General features: G+C 47.2%; 1 protein-coding gene across 3 annotated transcripts; it reads left to right on the top strand.

Annotated features, from left to right (window-relative positions):
- The first annotated feature begins 1,793 nt into the window (after positions 1 to 1,793).
- SMIM3 (small integral membrane protein 3) lies at positions 1,794 to 21,643 on the top strand. Of its 3 annotated transcripts, none has more exons than XM_070414582.1 (2): positions 1,794 to 1,875; positions 20,288 to 21,643. In XM_070414582.1, the coding sequence occupies exon 2, from the start codon at positions 20,299 to 20,301 to the stop codon at positions 20,479 to 20,481; it is 183 nt and encodes a 60-aa protein (XP_070270683.1). In that variant the 5' UTR covers positions 1,794 to 1,875; positions 20,288 to 20,298; the 3' UTR covers positions 20,482 to 21,643. The 3 variants fall into 3 exon arrangements, with proteins under 3 accessions (XP_070270683.1, XP_070270684.1, XP_070270682.1); XM_070414583.1 differs by lacking the exon at positions 1,794 to 1,875 and adding an exon at positions 2,192 to 2,267; XM_070414581.1 differs by lacking the exon at positions 1,794 to 1,875 and adding an exon at positions 12,595 to 12,991.
- Positions 21,644 to 23,225: the final 1,582 nt, after the last annotated feature.

Genomic DNA, 23,225 nt, shown 5'->3' with positions numbered 1-23,225 from the left:
TTACAGAGAGGAAGGGAGAAGGATAGCAAGTCAGAAACATCAATGAGAGAAACATTGATCAGCTGCCTCCTGCACATCCCCTACTGGGGATGTGCCCGCAACCAAGGTACATGCCCTTGACTGGAATCGAACCCGGGACCCTTTACTCCGCAGGCCGACGCTCTATCCACTGAGCCAAACCGGTTAGGGCAAAACTGTAATAATCTTAAGATCCTTGAGCGTTAGCTTCGAAAGCATTTTGGAAGTGTGAGTGACTTCAGAGAATAGCTAATTCAACTCCCTTCTTTTCACTTTTGGAGTCACACGACAAGGCAGTGCTAGAGCCAGGGCAAGAAGGCACGGTTTAGTGCCTTTTAGTGTCAGTTTAGGGCCCTTTTCATGGTCCCAGAGTTCTGAACTTAAGGCCTTGATAAAATCAGACCCTGCCCCAAATCGTTAGTGCAGAGTGCGTAGACTTTCAGCTCTGTAATCAGACAGTGCTATTCTGGTGACCTTGGTACGTCACTCCACCTTCCTGAGCCTGAGTTTAGATTTTCCATCTATAAAAGGAGCCATTTGGGATGAGATGGTCTTCAATTTCCCCTTTTATTTTGAACATGCACCAGGCCTGAGCTCCTGCTTTTCAGAAGAGTAAGAGTGAAGAGCGCTGGACTGCTGAAGTAACATCTGTGGGTGCCACAACAGGCCCTGCAAGCCTGGTCGCTGGGTGGATCATGGAGGTGGGCAGGAGATGGCAGAGCTGGCTTTGTCCTGTGTGGAGGCTGGGCGGGGACTAGTAGGGCATGGCAGGCCTCTCTGAGGCTCAGCTCTAATGGGCCGTTGATCACCTTGGGTTGGACTATCTCACTGTTATCAGAAAATAAACAGGATGCTCAGAGATATGTTACAGCCAACAACCAACCAGCTTCACCCTGATCCTCTAAGTCAGCAATTTTCAGCCGGTGTGCTGCAAGAATGTTTAAAGCATGCTATATCTGACTGTTTATTCAGGGGCCCTGACCCCTTTCCCTTGTCAAATAAAAGAATGACAACAGCCAACACAACAACAGCCATCCAGTTCGAATGAATAGAAATTATACTTAGTTTTTTGGTCAAAATATAACATACTTGGTGTGCCAGAGTTTTAGTCATGAGCTCATGTGTCATGAGATGAAAATGGTTGAAAATCGCTGCTCTAAGCCAATTTTCACAACAGGGGTGGGAGGCAGTTGCTGGTACCTTCACTTTACAGAGAATGAAAGTTCACCAGGCGAAGTTTCTTGTTCAGGATCCTACACTCAGTACATTGCAAAGCAGGGGCTCCGAGGCCGGCTCCTCCATCCTTATCCGTGGGTTAGGCTTTTCCCTGCGTAGCCTACAGCTGGGAAGGCTCTTGGAGGACACATTTTGGGTCAGCCCTACAGGGCTTACATACAATACGGAGAGCAGAGCACCCCCTCCCCCCCGCCACGGGCCAAGTAACTGTCAGGGCCTCAGGGCGTGTGCGTGACGAGGCTGCGAGAGGCACCCGCGACCCCTCGCTCTCCTGCCTCCCTGGCTGGCTCATTTCTCACCCGCAGCCCCGGGGCAGCAGAGGGAGGAGCTGAGCCGGGTGGCGGTGCCCAGCCCTGCTTTCCGGGGGGCGGTCCCTGGCGGCCGCGAATTCCTGAGCCTCCGGATCAGAGCGTCCGTCCGCTGCCAGCCGCTCGTCCCAGCCCCCGCCGCACGCGCCTGCCTCCCGGGGCGCGGAGATTCCAGGGCCGGGGCCGCGTCCTGCTCCGGGGACTCGGAGAAGCGCTGGGGCCGCTCCAGTCCCAGGAACTTCTCAGACCCGGCGCGATCCAGCTGCGATCCAGCTGCGGCGGGCGCCGCGCTTTAAAAGCAGCCGCGGAACCGGTGAGTGGGGCCGTCGGGGTGGTGCGTGGGGCTCCGTCCTCGCGCTGCCCTGTCCCAGTGCCTCCCAACTCTCCTCTCGTCCTCTCCGCGCCCTCGTTCCCCGCTTCAGCACGTTTGCATTTCCCCTTTTTCCTCCTCTCAGCCGTCAGTTCCAGCTGCCACACACACACACACACACACACACACACACACACACACACACACGGGAGGCCGGACCGCGGGCGGGTGCGCTCCAGCCCCACAGGAGACAGACTTCTGTCCGGTCGGGAGTTTGGGGTCCGGGGTGGTGGGTGGCCGCCCTGGCCGTCACTGCACTGTCAGCGCCCCAGTCTCGGAGCCTTCTTTCTCCATCTGTGAAACGGAGGAAATAGCCTTCGCGTTACAGAAGTCAGGTGAGACGGGGGTGTGCACAGCACCTTGGAGAGGAGGCCTCCTTCCAGGCTCCCTCCTTTCCTCCTCGGCCTCTTTCCTGGATGGGGACCTGGTTGCTCGGGTGGCCGGTTCCCTTGCATCCGTGTCCCTTCCACAGATTCCTTAAGGGTAGGGACTGTCTCTAGGCGCATCTCTCATCCTCAGCACTTGGCACCGGGCCTGCCAGTGCTGTTTACGGAGGGAAAGGACGAGAGATGGGAGCCACACAAACTGTCCCAGGGGCAGAGGTTCTGATTTTGAAGGAGCGGCCAGGCTGGGCTCTTACTCACAGGGCCGGGCCCAGCGCTTCTCCGGGTCCCCGGCAGCTCCACTGGGTTCTTTCTGACAGCACTGGTCCTGTTGGCCCCTCGGGCTCACACATTCCCCCTCCGCCTATAGATTCCCCAAAGCGCTAGACTGCAGGTGTGCAAGTGGCCCAGTCATTCAAGTATCAGAGATTCCGTGCACACCTGCCGTGAACGGTGCCACCACTGCAGTGCCCAAGTAGTCAGGAAGGGGTGTGGACGCCTGAATGGGGTCATGAGTGGGGGGGTGGAGGTGGAAAGGACAGTTCCCTGGGAGTCAGGAGACACCGAGTTACCTTCCACGGTCTGCACCGCGCCTTCCCATCTGTAGGATGAGGAAGTGGGGGTTAAACAGATGGGCGGTTGTAGTTGAGCATCACGTGCTCTTTGGGTTACATAGGCCACTAAGCCATCCTCTGAGCACATTCGAGACAGCCCCGCTGAGCTCAGGACAGCATGCACGTTCGCAGTAACAACCGAAAAAGCCGAGGAGAAGCGCTTCTCTGCTCCAGCAGGGACCTCCTGTTTCCAGCTGTCCCGGGTCATGAGTCACGCTGTGGGAGGTTACAGTCATGCCCCATCAACTCTCCCAAACACTGACCTCTCAGGGCGTCAGGACTGTGGGCCCCATTGCATAAAAGGTCTGGGGGATTCCCCCTTTCTGGCACAGCCTGAGAACCACCGAGCTGTGTGAGACATAAAACAAAGTAGAGACTGGGGCAGGAGGGGTGGGTCTGACGTGGTCGGGTTGTGTTCTGAGCACAGTGGTGACGGACCCAGGGTAAAGAGGCAGTCACAGCCTCCGGGATATTCCCAGCCTTGTTCTGACCCTTCTTTGAAAGATGCACTTCTGTTTCCTCTCCATGGATGAAATCTACAACAGAAATAACTCCAAGGAAAGAGGATCTTTATCTGAGTTGATCTTACACTGCCGCTATTGACTGTATATCAAAGATAGACACATGTACTCACACTCACAGTTTATAGGAGCCAATGTTGGTATTATCACACCCCGCAGGCCCCCACCCTGATTGGCTAGGTAAGATGAATGATGTAGTATACTTGGCATTTGTTGAGTGCTATGAGCCAGACATTATTGTAAGCATTTTATATGCAGTAATTCATTTAGTCTACCTCAATCCTATAAGGTAGAGACCATCATTACATCCATTACGTTGAGAGAGAGAGAGAGAGAGAGAGAGAGAGAGAGAGAGAGGAAGTGACACACCCACTGTCACTCAGGAACTAAGTGGCAGAGCTGTACTTTGAACCCAGGCAGTGTGGCTCCAGGGCCTAGATTCTGAATTGCATTGAAATTGGGGGCTATGCACTTAGATCTTGCCTCAGTCACTTACTTGCAGGGTGACCTAGGGGGGAGTTAAATGACAGCCGCTGGACTAGTGAATTACGAGGGGCCCTGGTACCCTTTCAACTCCCTGAGGAAACAGACAATGAGTGTCAAGTGAGAATGGTGTATTTCCAGAAGTTAGGTGGCCAGAAAGGGGAACAAGTCAGAGTTATAACTGCTGGACACATTAGACAACAGCGAACCAGATTCAGCACGAAGCCATGTACTTTAAATTACTTAGTTGTGTATAGAGATAGCTTCCTTATTTGGACTGATTTGGCCTTTGACTGGGCAGTTGGGCATGTGAGTTGCTGGTGACCCACTATGTAGGATCCGGGGAAATGAAATGGGAGAGAGAGAAGGAAAGACAGAAAAAACTAAACTGTGTTTCAACTAGTGATGACACATATCTGACACACATGTCCCTACTCCCCCATCCCAGGCCCAGGCAGACATTGATCATCAGGGCCTTGCACAGAACACCCACAAGGCCAGGAAATCCTTCTTTATTTTTTTATTGATTAAAAAAATATATGTTTTTATTGATTTAAGAAAGGGAGAGGGAGAGAGAGAAACATGAATGATGAGAGAGAATCATTGATCAGCTGCCTCCTGCATGCCCTGCACTGGGGATCGAGCCCACAGCCTAGGCATGTTCCCTGACGGGGAATTGAACCATGACCTCCTCCTTCATAGGTGGATGCTCAACCACTGAGCCACACCGGCCGAGCTAGGAAATCCTTCTGAACTCAGTGCTCTGGACAACCTCTACCAGTTGACTGTGAAGCTTTTATCTTGCTCTCCCAGACTTCCCACTTCATTCCCCTGGGGTACAGTTGAATCTCCTTCTGAGTGTCCTGGTTGCCTCTCAGGAGACTTCTTGGGGCTTTTTAAAGATTAATCTTCTCTCCCCGTCACTCCTTCCCATTTTTTCTTTAATGGTTTTCAAACGAAGAGGTCCTGGACTTGGGGCAGGGATCTCGGGGAGGTGGAATGTCAGGAGAGCAGAGGCAGACCCTTCGAGATAGATCACTTTGTCCATCCTTTCCAATTGACTGACAGGAAACTAAGGCCCAGTTTGAAAGAAGGGATTATTTAGGGTCACACAGTGCATTGGTTTTCTAATGTCGTCACAAGTTACCACAGATTTAATGGCTTAGAGAAATCAAATGTATTAATATATCACAATTCTGTAGGTCCGAAGCTTCCCTAGAAGAGAATCAAGGCAACACTAGGCTGTCGTTCTTTCTGGAGTCTTTAAGGGAGAATTGGTTCCCTACTTTTTTGAGTTGTTGACAGAATTCAGTTCCTCTGGTTGTAGGACCAAGGTCACCGTTTTCTCATTGGCTGTAAGCTGAGCGTCATTCTCTGCTCCTGGAGGCCACTGCATTCCTTGGCTCATAGCCGCCTTCCAGCATCTTCCCAGCAAGCAGCGGAGAGCCCGGTCCTTCTCATGGTGAATCTTCTGCCTTCCTCGTCACCTTTAAGGACTCGTGATTAGATTGGGCCCAATCCCAAAGTCCTTAACTTTAATCACATGGTTCCACCCTCTGAGTCATGTTTCCTTTTTCGTATTCAAGGTTCAGGGGCTCAGGACATGGACACCTTCGAGGGGCCATTATTCCATCTACCAGACGCAGCGAGGCAGGGGATTAGTGCCACTCTAGTGCCCTTGCAGCTGCCACCGAGCCCCCCTGACAGCCCACCTTATGGACAGTCTCCCAGTCAGGCCAGCAGGCAGCAAACACTTAGTCACTGGCAAGTCACAATGATGGATGGTGGAGGTTTAAACAGGATGCTGTGGATTTGGCCTGGGTTTCTCCTCTGCTGGCTCCCTGTTGGTTTCTAAGACTCTGTGATTGGCTGGGTCGGATGGTACGTGCAGTCTTGTGCAGCTCTGCTTGCTTTCTGATCTCTTTGAAGTATCCTGGTGTTTTTCCATTTTCCAGCCACAGAGGAACAGAGAGAAACTCGGACACAGAACAAGTCTTTAGATTGTTAAGAATTTTGGAGGAGGCAGAAGCCAAATGGGGTAAAATGAGAACAGAGCGCTCCTCAGGGACGTTGGGTCATCGGAGAAATGCCTCCGATTTGATTTATTTCACATTTTTGATAGTTGTGTGTCCAGACCATTCCTCCCTCCGGCCCCTTAACATGGAACAAAAGTCCCTGGTGAAATGGACTCTCTACTGGGTTGGTAAATGCTTGAGACTAACTCTTACATTATAGGAGGGGAACTTTTTCCAATATGAATGTGAGCTGGGATGGCCTTTTCACACTGAACTTGGCCTGGGAAATCTCCTCCCTTTTTATCCGCCTCCCTGTCCTCTTCTAAGAACAAAGAAAGGAAGGTTCAGACCCTGGGCAGCAGCTCCCACATCCCTTCACCAACCTCAATGCCCAGCGTCTGAGCACAGGGAATCAAAATGCTAATATGAGCTCACCAGCCCCAGCAAATGTGCAAGAGCAGATTCTAGAAGGCATTATTCTAAAAGTCCAGTTCTCCTCTGCCTGGTAAGGACAGCGTGGGCTGGGAAACAAAGAGATCCCCATAATCCTTACTGGATGTACAGAGAGCCCAGAAAATGATCAAATCAGAGATCGTCATTATTTTAGAGATAGGGTTCTGACTTTTAGGGTCACCGGACTTTCTGCAGGGTTGAGAATCCTCTCTGGACCTCCAGCACTTTAGTCCCAGGAGTTGAGCTCAAATCGGAAGTTCCCCAGTTAGCCCATATTCATTCCTACACCGGTCTCAAGTGTATTGGGCATTTACTGTGTGCCAGGGCCGGTGATAGGTGCTGTGGGTACAGCAGCGAACAAGAGCTGAGGCTTCTGATCTCCTTGGGCTTGTATTGGAGCAGGTAAAGATGGCCAATAAAAACAAATAAACAAGCAAATAAGCAGGCTTTAGATTGTGAAAAGTGTACAAAGAAAATAAAACCAGGTCAGAGATAGAGAATCTGGAAAGGTTTTTCCTAAGAGGTGACATTTAAGTTGAGATTGTGGACATTGAGACACTGGATGTTGAAAAGGAAGATCTGGCCTGGCCTGCATGGCTCAGTGGTTGAGCATTGACCTATGAACCAGGAGGTCATGGTTTGATTCCCAGTCAGGGCACATGCCTGGGTTGTGGGCTTGATCCCCAGTGTAGGGAGTGTAGGATGCAGCCGATCAATGATACTTTCTCATCTCTCTCTCTCTCCTTCTCCCTTCCTCTTGGAAATCAATAAAAATATATTTTAAAAAAAGAAAAGGAAGATATGGGGGGAAGAGCATTCTAAGAAGAGGGGACAGCACGAACAGAGGTCTCAAAGTGGGACCAGCATTTGGGACACAGGTCATTAGGTTACCCAAGCTCCTAGGTGGCCAATGGGGCCCCATCTGGGTACTTGGGTTGTCTTCTATGTCTTGTCTAAATGCTCCAGCCCTAGCTGGTTTGGCTCAGTGGATAGAGCGTCGGCCTACGGACTGAAGGGTCCCAGGTTCTATTCTGGTCAAGGGCACATGCCCAGGTTGCGGGCTCGATCCCCAGTAGGGGGCGTGCAGGAGGCAGCTAATCAATGATTCTCTCATCATTGATGTTTCTCTCTCCCTGTCCCTCTCCCTTTCTTTCTGAAATCAATAAAAATATACTTTTTAAAAATAAAAATAAATGAGTGCCCCAGTCTCACCAGCTCCTGAGGGTAGAGCTTTACAGGGGTCCCATAAGCTGTGTGATGCTGGTAAACTCCCAAGTCTACTGCCCTGGGAACCATCAGCCTCATTGTTCACATTCTGCAAGATGCTTGAAGAGATGCCGCCAGTGTCAGTGACGCACAGCTGGTTCTAGCTGCCTCCTCTCTGGCCCTTGTGTCTGGTGGGGATGAAGCAGCAGCAGCAGCACTGTCTGTGAGCTCTGGCAGTGACACCTGCAGGAAGCGACCTGCCTCTCTGCCTTTTCTCCCACTTCGGGGTAATTAAGCTCGCCTGCCAGCAGGAAGTCATTTCTTTTATTGCCTTCTTCCTCAGTGAACTCCTTGGCGATAAAACTGGTCGGATAACCTTGGCAATCTCTCAAAAGTTAACTTTTAGCAGCAGTTCAGATGTGGAGGGTGTGCGTGTCTGGTGAAAGGTCAAAGCTGGGACAGACTATCAAAGGGTATTTGTTTATGAAACTATCACTGTAGTTTTCTAGACCAGATTCAGAGCAGTCACGGCACCCAAACTAAGGGTGAGGCCTCTGAACTCATTGAATTTAGGAGCTATGCTGTGTTCACTAGCTCAGTTGAACATATATGAAGCCCTCACTGTGTACCAGCCATTGTCCTAAGTGCTTTATGTGTATTCGCTCATTCAACTTGCCTGACATTCTAATGAAGCAGTTACTATCATTAATTGTTAGTATTTCCATTTTACAAATGAAACTGAAGCTTACAGAGGCCAGCCTCTTGCCAAAGCCACAAGGACTACATATGCTCCCAACACACCAGGTAGCTCATCACCTCTGGGCTTATCTTGCCTTTCCCCATATTTCTTCTTTTTGAGCTCCTACTTATCTTCAAAGCCCGTGTCCAAAGGCCTCCTTCCTTGTAAAGGCTTTTATTTTACTTAGACAAAAACAAAGGAATGAGAATTAATATTTTTGAGCATCTTTTATGTTCAAGGACTTTATATATTTCACCTCACTTTATCCTCACAATAGGATGGTGCAATGCAGTGCTTTTAGCGTTCCTAGTGTACAGATCAGAAGACTGAGGTTTGGAGATTTTAAATAACTTTTCCAAAGTCACACCTCCAATAAGGGTGGAAAGCAGGATTCAAATTAAGATCCTCTTAACCCCAGAGTCAATGCTCTTTTTAATTCTGCCCTCTTGTCAGTAGCATGTGGTTTGTACCTTCAGGTAACATTTCTTTGCCTTCTATTGCAATTAGAAGTTGTAATTAATGTCTTTTTTCCTCCATAAGAGAGTGAACTTCTTAAGGACAAATACTTTTATTTATCTCTGTCTCTACACCACTCCTTGATCCCCAATGTTAATTACAGTGCCGTAAATGTGTCTTGAATTAGATTCAATTGCTACTCTACCAGTTTCATACTTGAACTGGAGGCATAGGTCAGGTAAATCAAGCATGCTGCTGGTTGATTTTTTAAAATCATTAATATAGATTAATCACCTATCATTTTTGTTGATAAAGATATGATCCAAGTTAGGGATTCTAACAAACTAGCTGAAGGAAGGTGGAATATTTGCTTGGATCAATGAGTTCCTACATAAGGCCAGGAATTATTAATCATAGAACAAACATTCATAGGGTACTAATTGTGTGTGTTGGAACACTGCTGAGAACTATGTGTGATTGTCCCATGGAATTCTCTGAACCCCATGGGGTAGATCCCATTCTTTCCTCACTTTTGTTTTTTTGTTTTCAGCTGAGGATATAAAAGCATTATGAAATTTAAGTAAGTTGTGCAAGGTTGGTCAGCTAGAAAGTGGTGGAACCAGATTTAAATCCAAGTCCCCTGGCCTCTAAGCCTGGGCATTTGACACTACTCTGCAGTGTGAGTGTGAGCGTAAAGGACAGACTTCCTGCCATTTCCCAGGATTCCCTCCACCGATTGCATTCCCAAATACAGGAGCTTGGGGATTGTGGATTTAAGAATTGTTCACTCAGTATTAATACCACTGAGGAGAGAGGAGAGGCATTCAGTGAGGAAAAGTGAGGTCGGTTGGGTGAAGTCTGTCAGGGCAGAGTGGAGCCCAGACAAAGTTATCCATTGCTCTCCCAGTCCTTCATCCCATATGCATGTGAGCTTTCCCCCCAATTTGGTGGAATCTCCCACTACAAATAGGATTCCAGTGTCTCCCCCTCTCTTCTCTGATGTTCTTACCCAGAGCCAGGAATAAATAAGTTACAAGATTTGGCCATTACCTTCTTCACTAGATTTAATTGCATTTGGGCCTTAGGTTTGGTCATTACCTTCTTAACTAGATTTGATTGTATTTGGGCCTTAAGTTAAAAGGATGGAATGTAAAGGACCAATTCTGACATGACATTTCTGTGTGTGTGTGTTTGTGTGTATGTGTGTGTGTGTTCCTGGAAAACAATCTCACCAAGATGAAGTTGCTTAGGGCTCCGGGCCTCAAGGTCCTCTGTAACCGTTTACAAGTAAAAAGGTATAATCAAGAAACCTGGCTAGTGATGGAATTGGAAAGAGTTCTCTCCTCTGTCCTGCCATGAATTTGCTCTGTGACTTTGGGGGAGTCATTGCCTTCAATCTGTAAAGTGGAAAGTAGGTTATGTGGTTTAAACTAGATAGTGTCTAAATTCTGTGTAGATTTCCAGAATTCCATTAGTTTGTAGAAGTTTCATCTGAACAGGACAAACCCAGTATTGCAATATTTGTTTTCTAATGTTGCCATTACAAATTAACACAAATTTAGTGGCTTGAAACATACATTCATGATCTCACAGTTTCCATTTATTTCTATTATTATATTTTCCAGTTCTAGAATTTCTATTTGGTTCTTTAAAAATATCTGTTGTATTTTTTCTCACAATTTCCAGTTCTCTGTCAAATTTCTTAATCTTCAATTTTTTTTTTTCTCTTTGAACATAGTGGGCAAGGTTATTTCAAGTGTAATGATTCCAATATCTGGAGTCCTACAGATCTTTTTCTATTGTCTCTTGTTTCTGATGGTTCTGTACATGTCATCTTGCCCTTTTTTATTCCTGCTTATTTTTTGGTTATGTATTGAACATTATGTTTGAGGGGGGAAAAAATTGAAGCCTATTGTGATGTTATCTCCTTGAGAGAGGATAAAGGTTTGCTTCTGCCAGGCACGTGGCGATCTGGAACAACTTTAATTCAGTTTCAGGGACTGTGATGATTCAAAGCTGCTTGGTATACGTCTAGTACACGCTCAGCACTAAAAAGTGCTCCCTGAAATCCAACCTCAGAATGCAAGGGTTTAAGTCTCCCGGTCTTGGCGGGCTTGGACTCCCGAGTCTGTCAGAAACACTGCTTAGTTTCCATTCCCCACCAGAGGAAATGCCGCTTCAAATGCCAAACTCAGCACCCTGGATTTCTGTCCACTCCCAGATCTTAGCCTGGTAATTCATTATTTTGTTATTTCTTAGTGCCTTCAAGCATATTTTTTGGGTCCAATTTTTCCAGTTGTCCTCAGTGAGTATTGGTCAAAATGGTTTAGTTTGGCATTTGGTCTAGAACTGGAAATAAAAGTCCTGATCTTTGTAGATTGCGTATCTCTTCTTAATTCTCTAAATCTAAAATGGCTTTGGCCAAAGCAGTAAGAGCCTCACCTGGACTTAGAAGAGAGCTGTGGCTCCGCCGTACGCCACGCTCGCACACTTGGGGTCCATGTGGATGCTTTGGAGGTAGCTGTGGGCTGTGGTGAAGGCAGGGTCAGGAGACCCGAGTTTGAACCCCATTTATTTAGCTTTATGGTCACTAGCCAGTTTCCACATCTGTGAAATAACATATCCCGCACAGGATTGTTGGAAGGTTGAATAAGTTAATGTATGGGACAAGGCCTAGCACAGTGCTTAGCACTTGCCCCATACGTCTGTTAAAGAAAGGCTGGCTTGTGGGCTTCCATGTTTAAGGGTAGAAAGGAGAGGGGTACTTAACTTCTCTGTGCTCCTTGGAAGTAAAAGAGCTACGTCTTCTGAGTAAATAATGGTAATTCCTAAAAGAGTAACTTGTACATAGCAAGTACTTGACAAGTGAATGAACGAATGAATGAATGAACGAATGTCCTGGACAAAGTTACTTGCTCTGGTAAGTGCCAATCAAAAACAATATTGCTCTGTCAGAGAGGTAAAGTTGCTGCTGGGGATGAGCCTCATAATTAAAAGGTGGGTAGATAGCACAGATTATTCCCCTTGAATTCAGTTATTCTAAAATTCTGACTTGTAGGACATTTTAATGTAGGAAATTAATATATTTTTTATTAGAACTAAAAAATTTGCCATATGATGGAATTGGCTGGAACGGTGACTTTTTTTTCCCCCAAAGGATTTTTAGTTGCTTAAAAAAATGGTCTCAGAATCAAACTTGGTGTTTCCCCAAGCAGGAGACGGGGCACCCATCCTCTTCCCTTCCTAGACTGGACCATGTACAGTACTTGATAGATGGGATGTATTTTCCACCTTTGGAGAAGGTACAATGTTTTCTTCCTTTGGAGGAAACTACAGTTTTTCATCCTTACACTTAATTTTGTTAATGGACACAAAAACAGTCATTTTGGGATTATTAGCTTTTGCATTGCATTGTCTATACTGCTCAAACTCAGGGCAGGTGTAGGGACCTGGGGGTGTCAGTGGTTGGTGAGAACAATGGCTTCCCTGCTTATCAGCTCAGGGTGGTGTTAATTCAGTTTCTTAGACAAACTTACATTAAACACATGTCCAGTTTATTATTCATGAATGAGGTCAGCAGATAAAGGATGCCAGTTTAAAAAGACAGGAGTTTAGGATTGACAGCTGTTTTACCTCCCATGGTCATAAAAACATCACGTTTTTATCAGTAATAAGGTTAAGTTTGTGACGTGAATGGATTGGGCCATAGTCTGACGTGACCCATTCATTAATCAGAAATAATAAGGAATATATCTGCAAAGCCAATGAAAAGCAGGTCGATCTTTGGTTATTAATTAAATGTGCCGAGAAGCAGGGTTTTACGCATTCACAAGGAGCCAGTGCACCCGGATGCCAACAGAGGTCAAACAGGAGTCAGCTGCAGCAGCTCAGAGCCCTGCTCTTTCTCAAGCAGATTTTTCCAGCATGCCATTAAGGATGCTGAACGTTTGCGGAGCTCTTATTTTGGGGACAAAGTTTTTCTTTCACGGTGCGCGGAGGTGGAAGTGAGTGGAATCCCTGTCACCTGGGAAGGAACAGCCCGCACGAGGACACAGGCTCAAGGATTGAGAAGGTTGACACAGGCAGATGGCGCTCCCTGTGCCCTCTGTCATCTGGCTATGTGGATGGCCAGCCTTGGAGCCCTGGGACCTAGGGGTCAAGGGGAAGCTGAACAGCTGTGCTGTACCAGGTGAGCAGGCTGTGCTAAGCAGACACCAACAAAATAACTGGGAAAAGTGATTTCCTCCGATGTTTTCAGTTACCAAAAAAAGCGACTTTAACATCACTGTAACATGTACATTTTTGTGTTGTGGTGTAGTATTACTTTTATTTTGAATTGTATATGTGAAGGGGGTGAGCACTCTAATCTTTAGTGCTTAGGGCCTCTAAGGATATTTGTCCAGCCCTGTTGACTGAGTAGGCCCCCAAACCTCCCTCCCTCACCCCCTCCCTGGCATTCTAGAGCAGCTGCACTTTTATCTGTGATGTGTGGGTGTGTGTGTGTGGAGGGGGGGAAGGGGGGGTGGAGGGGTTTAAACAATCTTATGTGCAAAAGAGTAATATTAGTACAGTCGAGAATACACTTTACAGAAAAAGTTTCATTCATTCATTTACTTGTTCTGTTTTCTTAGATGGGACAGCGACTTGATCAGATTTATGACTTGGAATGATTCTTCGGGAAGGGAGTGGGGTTGAAGGGGGGGAACCTCGGGCCTCAGCGTTGCCATCTGTGAAATAAGGTTGGCCCTGGCTTCAGTGTTCTGTGAGTCTTTGGTTGTGGATGAGCCCTGAAGCCTGAGTTCCTGTAAATAACAGGTTTTGCTTACGAAAACCAGCCAGGGAGATGATGTGTTCCTGGCATCTGGAGTCACAGACTCATGTTAATGGGTTTACCAGAAAGAGCTTTGTGGGGTTCTTTTGGCCCAAAGCAAGCTAGCTATTGATGTAGTCAGGAGACCACAGAGAATAAGCTCTCCGCCCCCATACCTCCCGAGCACTGTGCCGTCCCCGGTGACTCATGCTTCCACGCTGTAGACCTTGGAGAGAGTGACCACGTTTCCAAGGCTGAGGCAGGGCCAGCCAGTGCCTCTCCCTCCTCCGCAGGCCTGAGGGAGCCTGGCCAGAGGCTTCTCCTTAACCTCAGACTTGCCCAGATCTGACCAGACTGACAATGGAGCACCTCAGAATCAATTCTCAAATCCTAGTGCCAGAAAGAGTTGTAGAGGCCTTAGAGATTGCTGAGTCCAGGGGTTCCCAAACCTGGCTGCACATTCAAATCACCTGGGAAATGGGGAGAAAAGCCCCCCTTCCATCTCCTCTTGAGTCTAATTCACTAAGTCTGGAATAGGACCCAGAAATTAGTGTTTTTTATACTGTCTGAAGGTGGGTCTCACTGAGCACACTCTATAACACTTGGTGACCACTGATCTAGTCTCAGACTAGAATCTTATTTGACTTAAAACATCATAAATGTATGTATTTGCTCTTATTAATACAGAGAATTATAAAGACCTCCCCGCCCCGTTTCCATTTGTCCCTCCATCCAGTTGATGTAAAAAAAAAATTAAAAGTCAAGAAGACATACAGCTGTCCAGAATTCACATGAAAAGATGTTCCACATCACTAATCATCAGGGAAATGCAAGTCAAAACCACAATGAGATAGCACCTCATACAAATGAAAGTCAAAACCACAATGAGATGGCACCTTACACCTGTTAGAATGGCTGTTATCAAAAAGAAATAGCAAGTGTTGGTGAGGATATGGAGAAAAGGGAAGTCTCATGCACTGTTGGGAATGTAAATTGGTGCAGCCACAGTAGGAAACAGTATGGAGGTTCCTCAGATATTAAAAATGGAACTGCCATATGACTTAGCAATTCCACTTTTAGGTATTTATCAGAAGAAAATGAAAACACTGATTTGAAAAGATAGCTGCACTCTCATGTTCATTGCAGCATTATTTACAATAGCCAAGACATGGAAACAACCCAAGTGCCCATCACTGGATGAATGGATAAAGAAAATGTGGTATATAAATATGGAATACTAGAGGCCCGGTGCACAAAAATTTGTGCACTCGGGGCGGCGGGCGGGGGGGGTGGTCCCCCAGCCCGGCCTGTACCCTCTCGAAGTCTGGGACCCCTCGGGAAATAATGACCTGCTGGCTTAGGCCTGCTCCTGGGTGGCAGAGGGCAGGCCCAATCCCTAGATGCAGCCCCTGGTCAGGCTCAGAGCAGGGCCGATTGGGGAGTTGGGGCGCCACCCCATCATGCACAGAGCAGGGCAGATCTGGAGGTTGCAATGCCACCCTCAGTCACGCTCAGGGTAGGGCCGATTGGGGGGTTGGGGCACTGCCCCCTGTCACACTCAAGGCAGGGTCGATGGGGAGGTTGTGGCGCCACCCCCTGTCACGCACAGAGCAGGGCCCATCAGGGGGTTGGGGTGCTGCCCCCTGTCACGCACAGAGCAGGGCCCATCAAGGGTGTTGGGGCTCTGTACCATGTCACGCACAGAGCAGGGCTGATCAGGGGGTTGAGGAGCTCCCCGATGTCACTCACAGAGTAGGGCCGATAGGGGAGTTGGGGCACCGCCCCCTCTCACACACAGAGCAGGGCGGATCAGGGGGTTGGGGCGCTGCACCCTGTCACACTCAGGGCAGGGCCAATGGGGAGGTTATGGCTCTACCCTGTCACACACAGAGCAAGGCCCGTGGAGGGGGGTTGGGGCGCCACCCTCTATCACCCACAGAGCAGGGCCGATCAGGGGGTTGGGGCGCCGCCACTGTCACACTCAGGGCAGGGCCGATGGGGAGGTTATGGCTCTACCCTGTCACACACAGAGCAGGGCCTGGGGGGGCAGGGGGGGTTGGGACACCACACCCTGTCACACACAGAGCAGGGCGGATCAGGGGGTTGGTGCGCTGTACCCTGTCACACACAGAGCTGCAGGGCAATCAGGGGATTGGGGAGCTCCCCCCCATCAGGCACAGAGCAGGGCTGATCAGGGGGTTGGGGTGCCTTCCCCTGTCATGAACAGAGCAGGGCGGATAGGGAGGTTGTGGCCCTGCCCCCTGTCACACACAGAGCCGCAGGGCGATCAGGGGGTTTGGGCGCTGCCCCCTGTCACGCTGATCCTGGTGCCGGGAGGCATATTACCCTTTTACTATATAGGATATAGGATCCTGGTGCATGGGTGGGGGCCGGCTGGTTTGCCCTGAAGGGTGTCCTGGGTCAGGGTGGGGGTCCCCACTGGGGTGCCTGGCTAGTCTGGGTGAGGGGCTGAGGGCTGTTTTCCGGAAGCGAGTGACCGAAGCTTCCAACCGCTCTTTGTTTTCTTTTTTTTTTTTTTTTAATTCTGGGCCAGCTTTAGCTCTGAGGCCTCGCCGCTGAAAACATCGATACAATGTTGCTAAAGCCCGGCTGACTGAAAGCCAGTTTCTGGGCTTTTGTTTAGCTTCTTATTTGCAACATAGTACATAGTTGCTTAGAGTTGCAACTGAGAGGCCGGAAAGTTAGGCGGGGAACATTGGAGTCCTCTGTTACTGAAGCAAGCCTCATGATCGCTTCCAGCTGCCTGGCTGCCGGCCGCCATCTTGGCTGACAGTTAATTTGCATATACTCACTGATTAGCCAATGAAAAGGGTAGCGGTCGTACGCTAATTACCATGTTTCTCTTTTATTAGTGTAGATTATTCAAAAATAACGAAATCTTGCCATTTGCAACAACATGGATAGACCTTTAGGGCATTATGCTAATTGAAATTAGGCAGAGAAAGAGAAATACCATATAATCTTACTTATAAGTGGAATATAAAGCAAAACAAAACTTGAACTCATAGATTCAGTTAACAGATTGGTGGTCACCAGAGGCAGGCAGTGGGGGCTGGGTGAAATGAGTGAAGGGGGTAAAAGGCACAAACTTCCAGTTATAAAATAAATAAATCATGGGGATGTAATGTGCAGCATGGTGACTACAGTTAATAATACTGTATTGCATATTCGAACATTGCTAAGAGAGTAAATCTTAAAAGTTCTCATTGTCGGAAAATTTTTTTTTAACTATGTGTGGTGATGCTAACTAGGTTTATTGTGGAGATCATTTTGCTATATATATATTTATAAATTCAAATTATTACATTGTGCACCCAAAAGTAATATAATGTTCTATGTCAATTATACCTCAATTTTTAAAAAAAAGAACCAAAAAATTCAGAAAAGAAGAAAAAAAAGAAAGAAAATGGGGTTGCTTCTTGGACAAAATCAAATTCTTAGACCCTGGAGATTCCTCACCTGTGCTGCTTCCAGTGAATAGAAAATCTATGTCCATCCACATAAATCTTAGAATATTCGAAGCAATTAGCAGATGTTCTATAAATACCAATAAAAATAGCAATTTCAGTACATTTTCAGTACAGTAACTTCAAAAAAAGCAATACATGCGCATGTAGAAAATTCAAACACTGGAAAGACATGAAGAATGAAAAGCAAAACCTTCCACTCCCAGTCTAACACTCAAAGGTAATGTCCTGGGATTTCGCTCATAAAAGACTTTTCATTTTTATACCTTTACCTAATCTATCTGATTAATTCTATGAAATCCAAACCAATGGAATGATTCTATCCATATTATCCTGCACTTAATTTCCCCCCACAGACCATCATTCTTTTTAATAACTATTAAATAAGTTAATATTGTAACATATTGGGACAATGCTTGATGTGTAGTAAGCTCTACATATTTGCTAAATGAATGAATGGGATTGCGGTAAGGTATTTCATTATGTGGATATACCCTACTTTATTTTACTATTTATGGACATTTCTGTTACGTTGGTTGATATAATAAACAATGCAGAAACGAGCATCCTTGTATGTACATCTTGGGGACTCTATAATCAGTAGCAAAGTATGGTAATCAGTACTGTACTTAGAAGTACTGTACGTAGAGTGGCAACAGTGGGCATGGAGCCAAAGGGACTAGAAAGGAAAAGTTACTAATTACATAAAAGCAGGAAATAGGACTGGACTTGGGGATTTTGTCTGGGACCTAGAATCACCAGGATTAAAGATCTTAGATCTAGTCTGGCTGGTATTGCTCAGTGGTTGAGTGTCGACCCATGAACCAGGAGGTTAGGGTTCGAGTCCCGCTCAGGGCACATGCCCAGGTTTTGGGCTTAATCCCCAGTGTGGGGCGTGCAGGAGGCAGCCGATCAATGATTCTCTCTCATCATTGCTGTTTCTCTCCCTCTCTCCCTCTCCCATCCTCTCTCTATAATAAATAAAATAAAATAAAATAAAATAAAATAAAATAAAATAAAATAAAATAAAATAAAATAAAAAAGACCTTAGGTCTAAAAAGAACCTTGGGAGGTTGTTTATACCAGCCTCTGGGCAGGGAATGTATCACATACTAGTATGATGTTCTCAAGTTGTGCACTGGGCCCTGGGGAGCCACAGTGAGCTCACTGGAAAGTTGGGTGTATAGGGACTGCAAGATCTTTAATATTTTTGACAAGAATAGTGATATTTGACATCTCTCAGACACTGTGTAAACGACTGGCTCAAGAGAGCTTACAGTTTAACATTAATCCTACTACATTCCTTTTGATGATGTTATAATTTGTGGAGCTGAGCTTTGGGTGGTTGCTATGATACAGCAACTACTACACACCAATGAATGTAGAATAGGAAGTGAGCATCTCATTGTCCAATCTGACTCTTAAGTTTCAAAAATTGTGCAGTGTCCAAATGTTGCACACATCCCATTACTCAATAACTGGTTAAGAATTAAAAACATATTTTTTTCTTTCTATTTGTGTCTGTTATTTTTTTTTTTTTAATATATTTTATTGATTTTTTACAGAGAGGAAGGGAGAGAGACAGAGAGCCAGAAACATCGATGAGAGAGAAACACCGACCAGCTGCCCCCCGCACATCCCCTACCGGGGATGTGCCCGCAACCCAGGCACATGCCCCCGACCGGAATCGAACCTGGGACCCTCCAGTCCGCAGGCCAACGCTCTATCCACTGAGCCAAACCGGCTTCGGCATTGTGTCTGTTATTTTTTTCAAATAGTTACTATTTTAGTTTGGACATAAATGCTTATTAAGTTCCTTGAACTTAACTACGTAATAAACAGAACTGCTAGCTATTTCTTTTGGCCTGGAGTGCTGTCAGGAAATTACTAAGACATTAAGGGCACTGTGAGTTGAAAAAGTTTGGGAATAACTGATTTATATATTGTATCCATCAGAACTCTTTTAGCTCCAAGTCAGAGAAACCAAATTGGCAATGCTTAAGCAAAACCCAGAAACCATCCTATTTAATAAAAGGCTAATATGCAAATCAATCAAACAGTGGAATGACCGGTCACTATGATGCACACTGACCACCAAGGAGGAGCTGCCCCTGGTGGTCAGTGCACTCCCACAGCGGGAGTGCCGCTCAGCCAGAAGCAGGCTCACAGCGCTAAGGATGTCCTACTCATGGCTTAGGTCCGTGGGGAGTGGGCATAAGCCGTCAGTCAGACATCCCCCAAGGGTTCCCAGACTGCAAGAGGGTGCAGGCCAGGCTGAGGGCCCCCCCACCGAGTGCATGAATTTTGTGCACTGGGCCTCTAGTTGGTTTATAATCTGGGATGTCCTGGTTTGCAGATGGCGTCAGACTGGGCTGGATTCAAAACAGGCTCTATTTTTCTTTCCTTCTCTAGCACAGGCACTCCCCATATGGGCAAGATAGCCCCACACCCATCCTTTCCAGACTCACACCCTTCAGTTTAGCATCCCAGCAGAAAGGGTCATCTTTCCCAATAGCTTGTGCATATGAGCCCTGGGAGGACTTTGGTTGATCTATCCTGGGTTGCTCGCCTGTTCCTGAATTGAGGCTATGGAGATTTTTAATGGCCAAGCCCAAGTCACATATCCACCCCTGTCCTCAGGCGAGCACCCTAAGACATGGAGTATGTAGGTTCTTCACAGAAAAGAGGGGGTTCTGTTACCAGGAGAATGAGAAAAGGGGTAGAGGACCAAAAGCATTGAATCTCCCATTTTATAGGAGAAGAAATACACTGGGAATTTGGTGGTTTAATAGTTAAACATCGAGGCGCTGGAGTCCCACCCTGCTGGCTTCACTTCCTTGGGCAAATTAACTACATCTACACCTTGTAAGGCTTTAGAGTCCTCGTCTTTAAAATGGGGATAACTGAAGATAAAGGCCAACAGACAAAAAAGCCCCGAGAGTCCCTACCTCCTAGGGTTGGTGGTTGAAGTGAGGACTAAGTTAGTACCTGTAAGTGCCTAGCACGGTGCCTGGCACATAGGAAGCCCTCCGTGAACGAGGCCATTGTTATTATTGATCAAGCAACTTTAAAGATCACACAGCTTGTCAATGACTCAAGTTTCTGACTCCTGGAGCAGGTTTTCTCCCCACGAGGGAGGCAGGGAGAAGGTACAAAACAGTGATTTCCTCTTCGCTGTCTGTTACAGAGTGCAGCAGCATGGATGGCGGCAGTGAGGTCCCCCCACAAGTTGGGCTTCCCAAGCACATCCTGGATATCTGGGTCATTGTCCTCATCATCCTGGCCACCATTGTCATCATGACCTCCTTGTTGCTGTGCCCGGCCACTGCGGTCATCATCTATCGCATGCGGACTCATCCTGTCCTCAACGGGGCTGTCTGAGAGCCTGCCGAGAGCGGGCAGGGGAGGGATGAGGGCGGCGTCCCCTCCCCGAGGCTCTCCCGCTTTCTCAGAGAAGCAGCAGGAGGGACTTTGGAGTGTAGACTCTGAAGCTTGATATGGGAGGGGAGACCTGAGTTCTGGTTTTGATTCTGCCACTGACCAGCTGCATGAGTTCCACTGGGGGACCCAATTCCATGAGTTCCAGGTTCCTTACCTTTCAAATGGGGATTGCGATCCCTGCCCTTCCTACCTCATAGGGTTGTGAGAACCAATGACGTGGTGGAGGTTAAGGCTGTTTGTGAGCAATGAAGCCAACACCGATATACAGGTGTTACTGCTGGATGCTGAGAAGCTCGGAAGAACCAAAGAACCCAGTTACTGATGATGGCCTTCAAGGTGGTGAGGGAGACATGGGCCAGAGCAGCCTTTGTCAGTGCCCCTCAGGTCAAACCAAGCAAAGGCACTCTGTCCTCATTCCAAGGGCCCAGCAGCGCACTGGCTCAAAATGTTTTCCTTTGATGTGCCACTCCCTCACGTTTCCTAATTTGGGAGGGAATTCATCATGGCAGTGGGAGGGAGAGGGAGGGGAACTTTCCCGGACTTTCTCTGGGCCAGAACCTCTGCTGGTCTACAATCTGGAGGAGGGCTGTGCCACGTCCTGGCGATGCCAAGGGAGCTAGGGCAATGCTTTCTTTCTGCTCTGGAGTCTCAGAGCTCTGACACTCCAGCAATGTTGGAAAATGCAGGGTAGCTGAGTTCCCCGGCCAGCTTTCAGCATCTCCAGTCCCCAGCGCCTCGTGACCCCTCTGCCCCAGCTCCTGCTAGAATTAGCTCCACAGTATATGTACCCCCTTCACTCACTCCCACCAGCACTGCAAACAATCCGAGGTACAGACTAATGTTTTAAGAGATGTTCCCAGGACTCTGGAAACTAGCTCAAAACAATGATGGTTATTTTAGATGCTATGATTTATATTTATATAAAGAGATTTCTGGACCACTCAAGCTCTTTGACTCAAATCAGGAGCCTCATCGGATTTATTAAATTATGTAAAAAGATAGCACAGATATCTGGATATTATTGTGTGAAAATGATGCTTTTACTTTGATCTGATCTCATTGATGTACACAACCAATTTCCAATAAAGTACTAGAACGAGCATGTCTGAGTCTTTCTTTAAAGAGTACTAACACATATTAAACTTAGGAACTCGGGTCAAAGACTCCACTGAATTTATGGGTCATAGAGACACAGTTTGAATGTAGGAACAGAAATGGAAAGAGAAGAATCAAATAGACTTCTAGGGTTCTAGCTTTGGCAAGCGGGTGGATAGTTGTGCAATTTACACAGACACAGAATGCAGAGAAGAAAGATTTTGGAAGATAAGAATTTAGTGTTGGATGTGTTGTGTTTGAGGTGCTTGTGATATTCAGGAGGACACTTTCAGGATGCAGTTGGGAACCTGGGTCTGTTCGTTGGGATAGATCTTATGGCTGGAGTTAGGTTTTGGGTGGCGGGGGGTCACCTGCATAGGGCAGATGTGGCACAAAAGAGGACAGGAGCAGCCAGGCAGAGTGTAAGACTGAGAGGAGGGAGGTGCTAAATGCAGGACCTGGAGACCACTACATAGTAGTGGAGGGGTCTAGAGAGAACCAAGCGAAGCCAGGAGACGGAGAAGGTCAGGTGGTAAGGGGTGATAATGAGGGATCATATACTTTGAGAATTAAGGAACAAGTGGGAGCTTAGAAGTGGACACCGTGGGAAGACAACTCTTCCCAGGAACAGGACTGTTGCACAGAGGCAGGAGGTAGAAGAGAGTATCGGGAAAAGTGGTCAAGGGGAGACAAAATGTATGAGGTTGCTGCCAGCATAAGACGGCACAGTAGTTTACAGCAGACTTTTTCTTATGAGTAGAGAGTACACTCTCGGATGCAGACCCTTCATGCCCCCATGGACACACTGATTGAACAGCACACAGACCAATTCCATTTCTGAGAAACCTTAAGATCAATTTTGAGGATCCTGTACCCAGTGTGAGAACAAACCCAGCTGTATTGGAGCTGGTTGGAACATCTGTGGCTCGGTCTTGCCATAATTCCTTTCCCCCTGCACAGTGGCACATGGTCACAAGGAAACCCTCAGCTCCCAGCTTCTCCCTGGGGAGGAAGGGAGAGGAGTGGACCCAACACCCAACATTCCGACCTTTTCAGGGGCTGCGGGAGGGACTGGTTTCTGTCTTGCCTGAATCTAAACACTGACAGGAAAGGACCCCAGGTTGGGAGCCACTGAGAACTAAAGCAACAGCTTGGACTAATACACACTCATTTTTTTTGGCTAACAATACATTTAGGCCTTACTTTATTTTATTTTTTTTAATTAAAGTAAGTTCTGAAGGCAGTAATAATCCAGAAGTCACCATAATGTACCAGGCAAATGGGCATTCATGTAGCCCAGTTGATGAATGGGCGGGTATAACTAAAGAACTCCATTGTGTTACTGCTCTTTGGACAGTTTAACCTTGACTCCCTGCCCCCAATAACACTCTAAGAAAGAACTTAAAGCACCAGAACCAGTAATGGAGACCAGCCAGGTTAGTCATATTGCTGGTGACTTACAGCAGAGGCACCTGTCCAATACATTCAGAAGATGACAGTCTCGGGGAAATAACATAATGTCACTATATGGGTTTTAAAAAACAATGTGGAGGATGTGGCTGGTGTGCGCGGCCCTCTGGGCCTGGGCC

The sequence above is a fragment of the Myotis yumanensis genome, unplaced genomic scaffold (genome assembly GCF_028538775.1).
Source record: "Myotis yumanensis isolate MYYU_CA2020_CCGP unplaced genomic scaffold, mMyoYum1.0.hap1 SCAF_5, whole genome shotgun sequence".
In the NCBI taxonomy this organism is placed as follows: domain Eukaryota; kingdom Metazoa; phylum Chordata; class Mammalia; order Chiroptera; family Vespertilionidae; genus Myotis; species Myotis yumanensis.
The sequence above is the reverse complement of the archived record's forward strand: the minus strand, read 5'-3'. Positions and strand labels throughout refer to the sequence as shown.

Bases quoted from the DNA above. Each gene is read 5' to 3' on its own strand.
- SMIM3 (XM_070414581.1), top strand. From the start codon at position 12,889: ATGGCGCTCCCTGTGCCCTCTGTCATCTGGCTATGTGGATGGCCAGCC. The intron at 12,992-20,287 runs GTGAGCAGGCTG...TGTCTGTTACAG, and splicing joins GAACAGCTGTGCTGTACCAG to AGTGCAGCAGCATGGATGGC.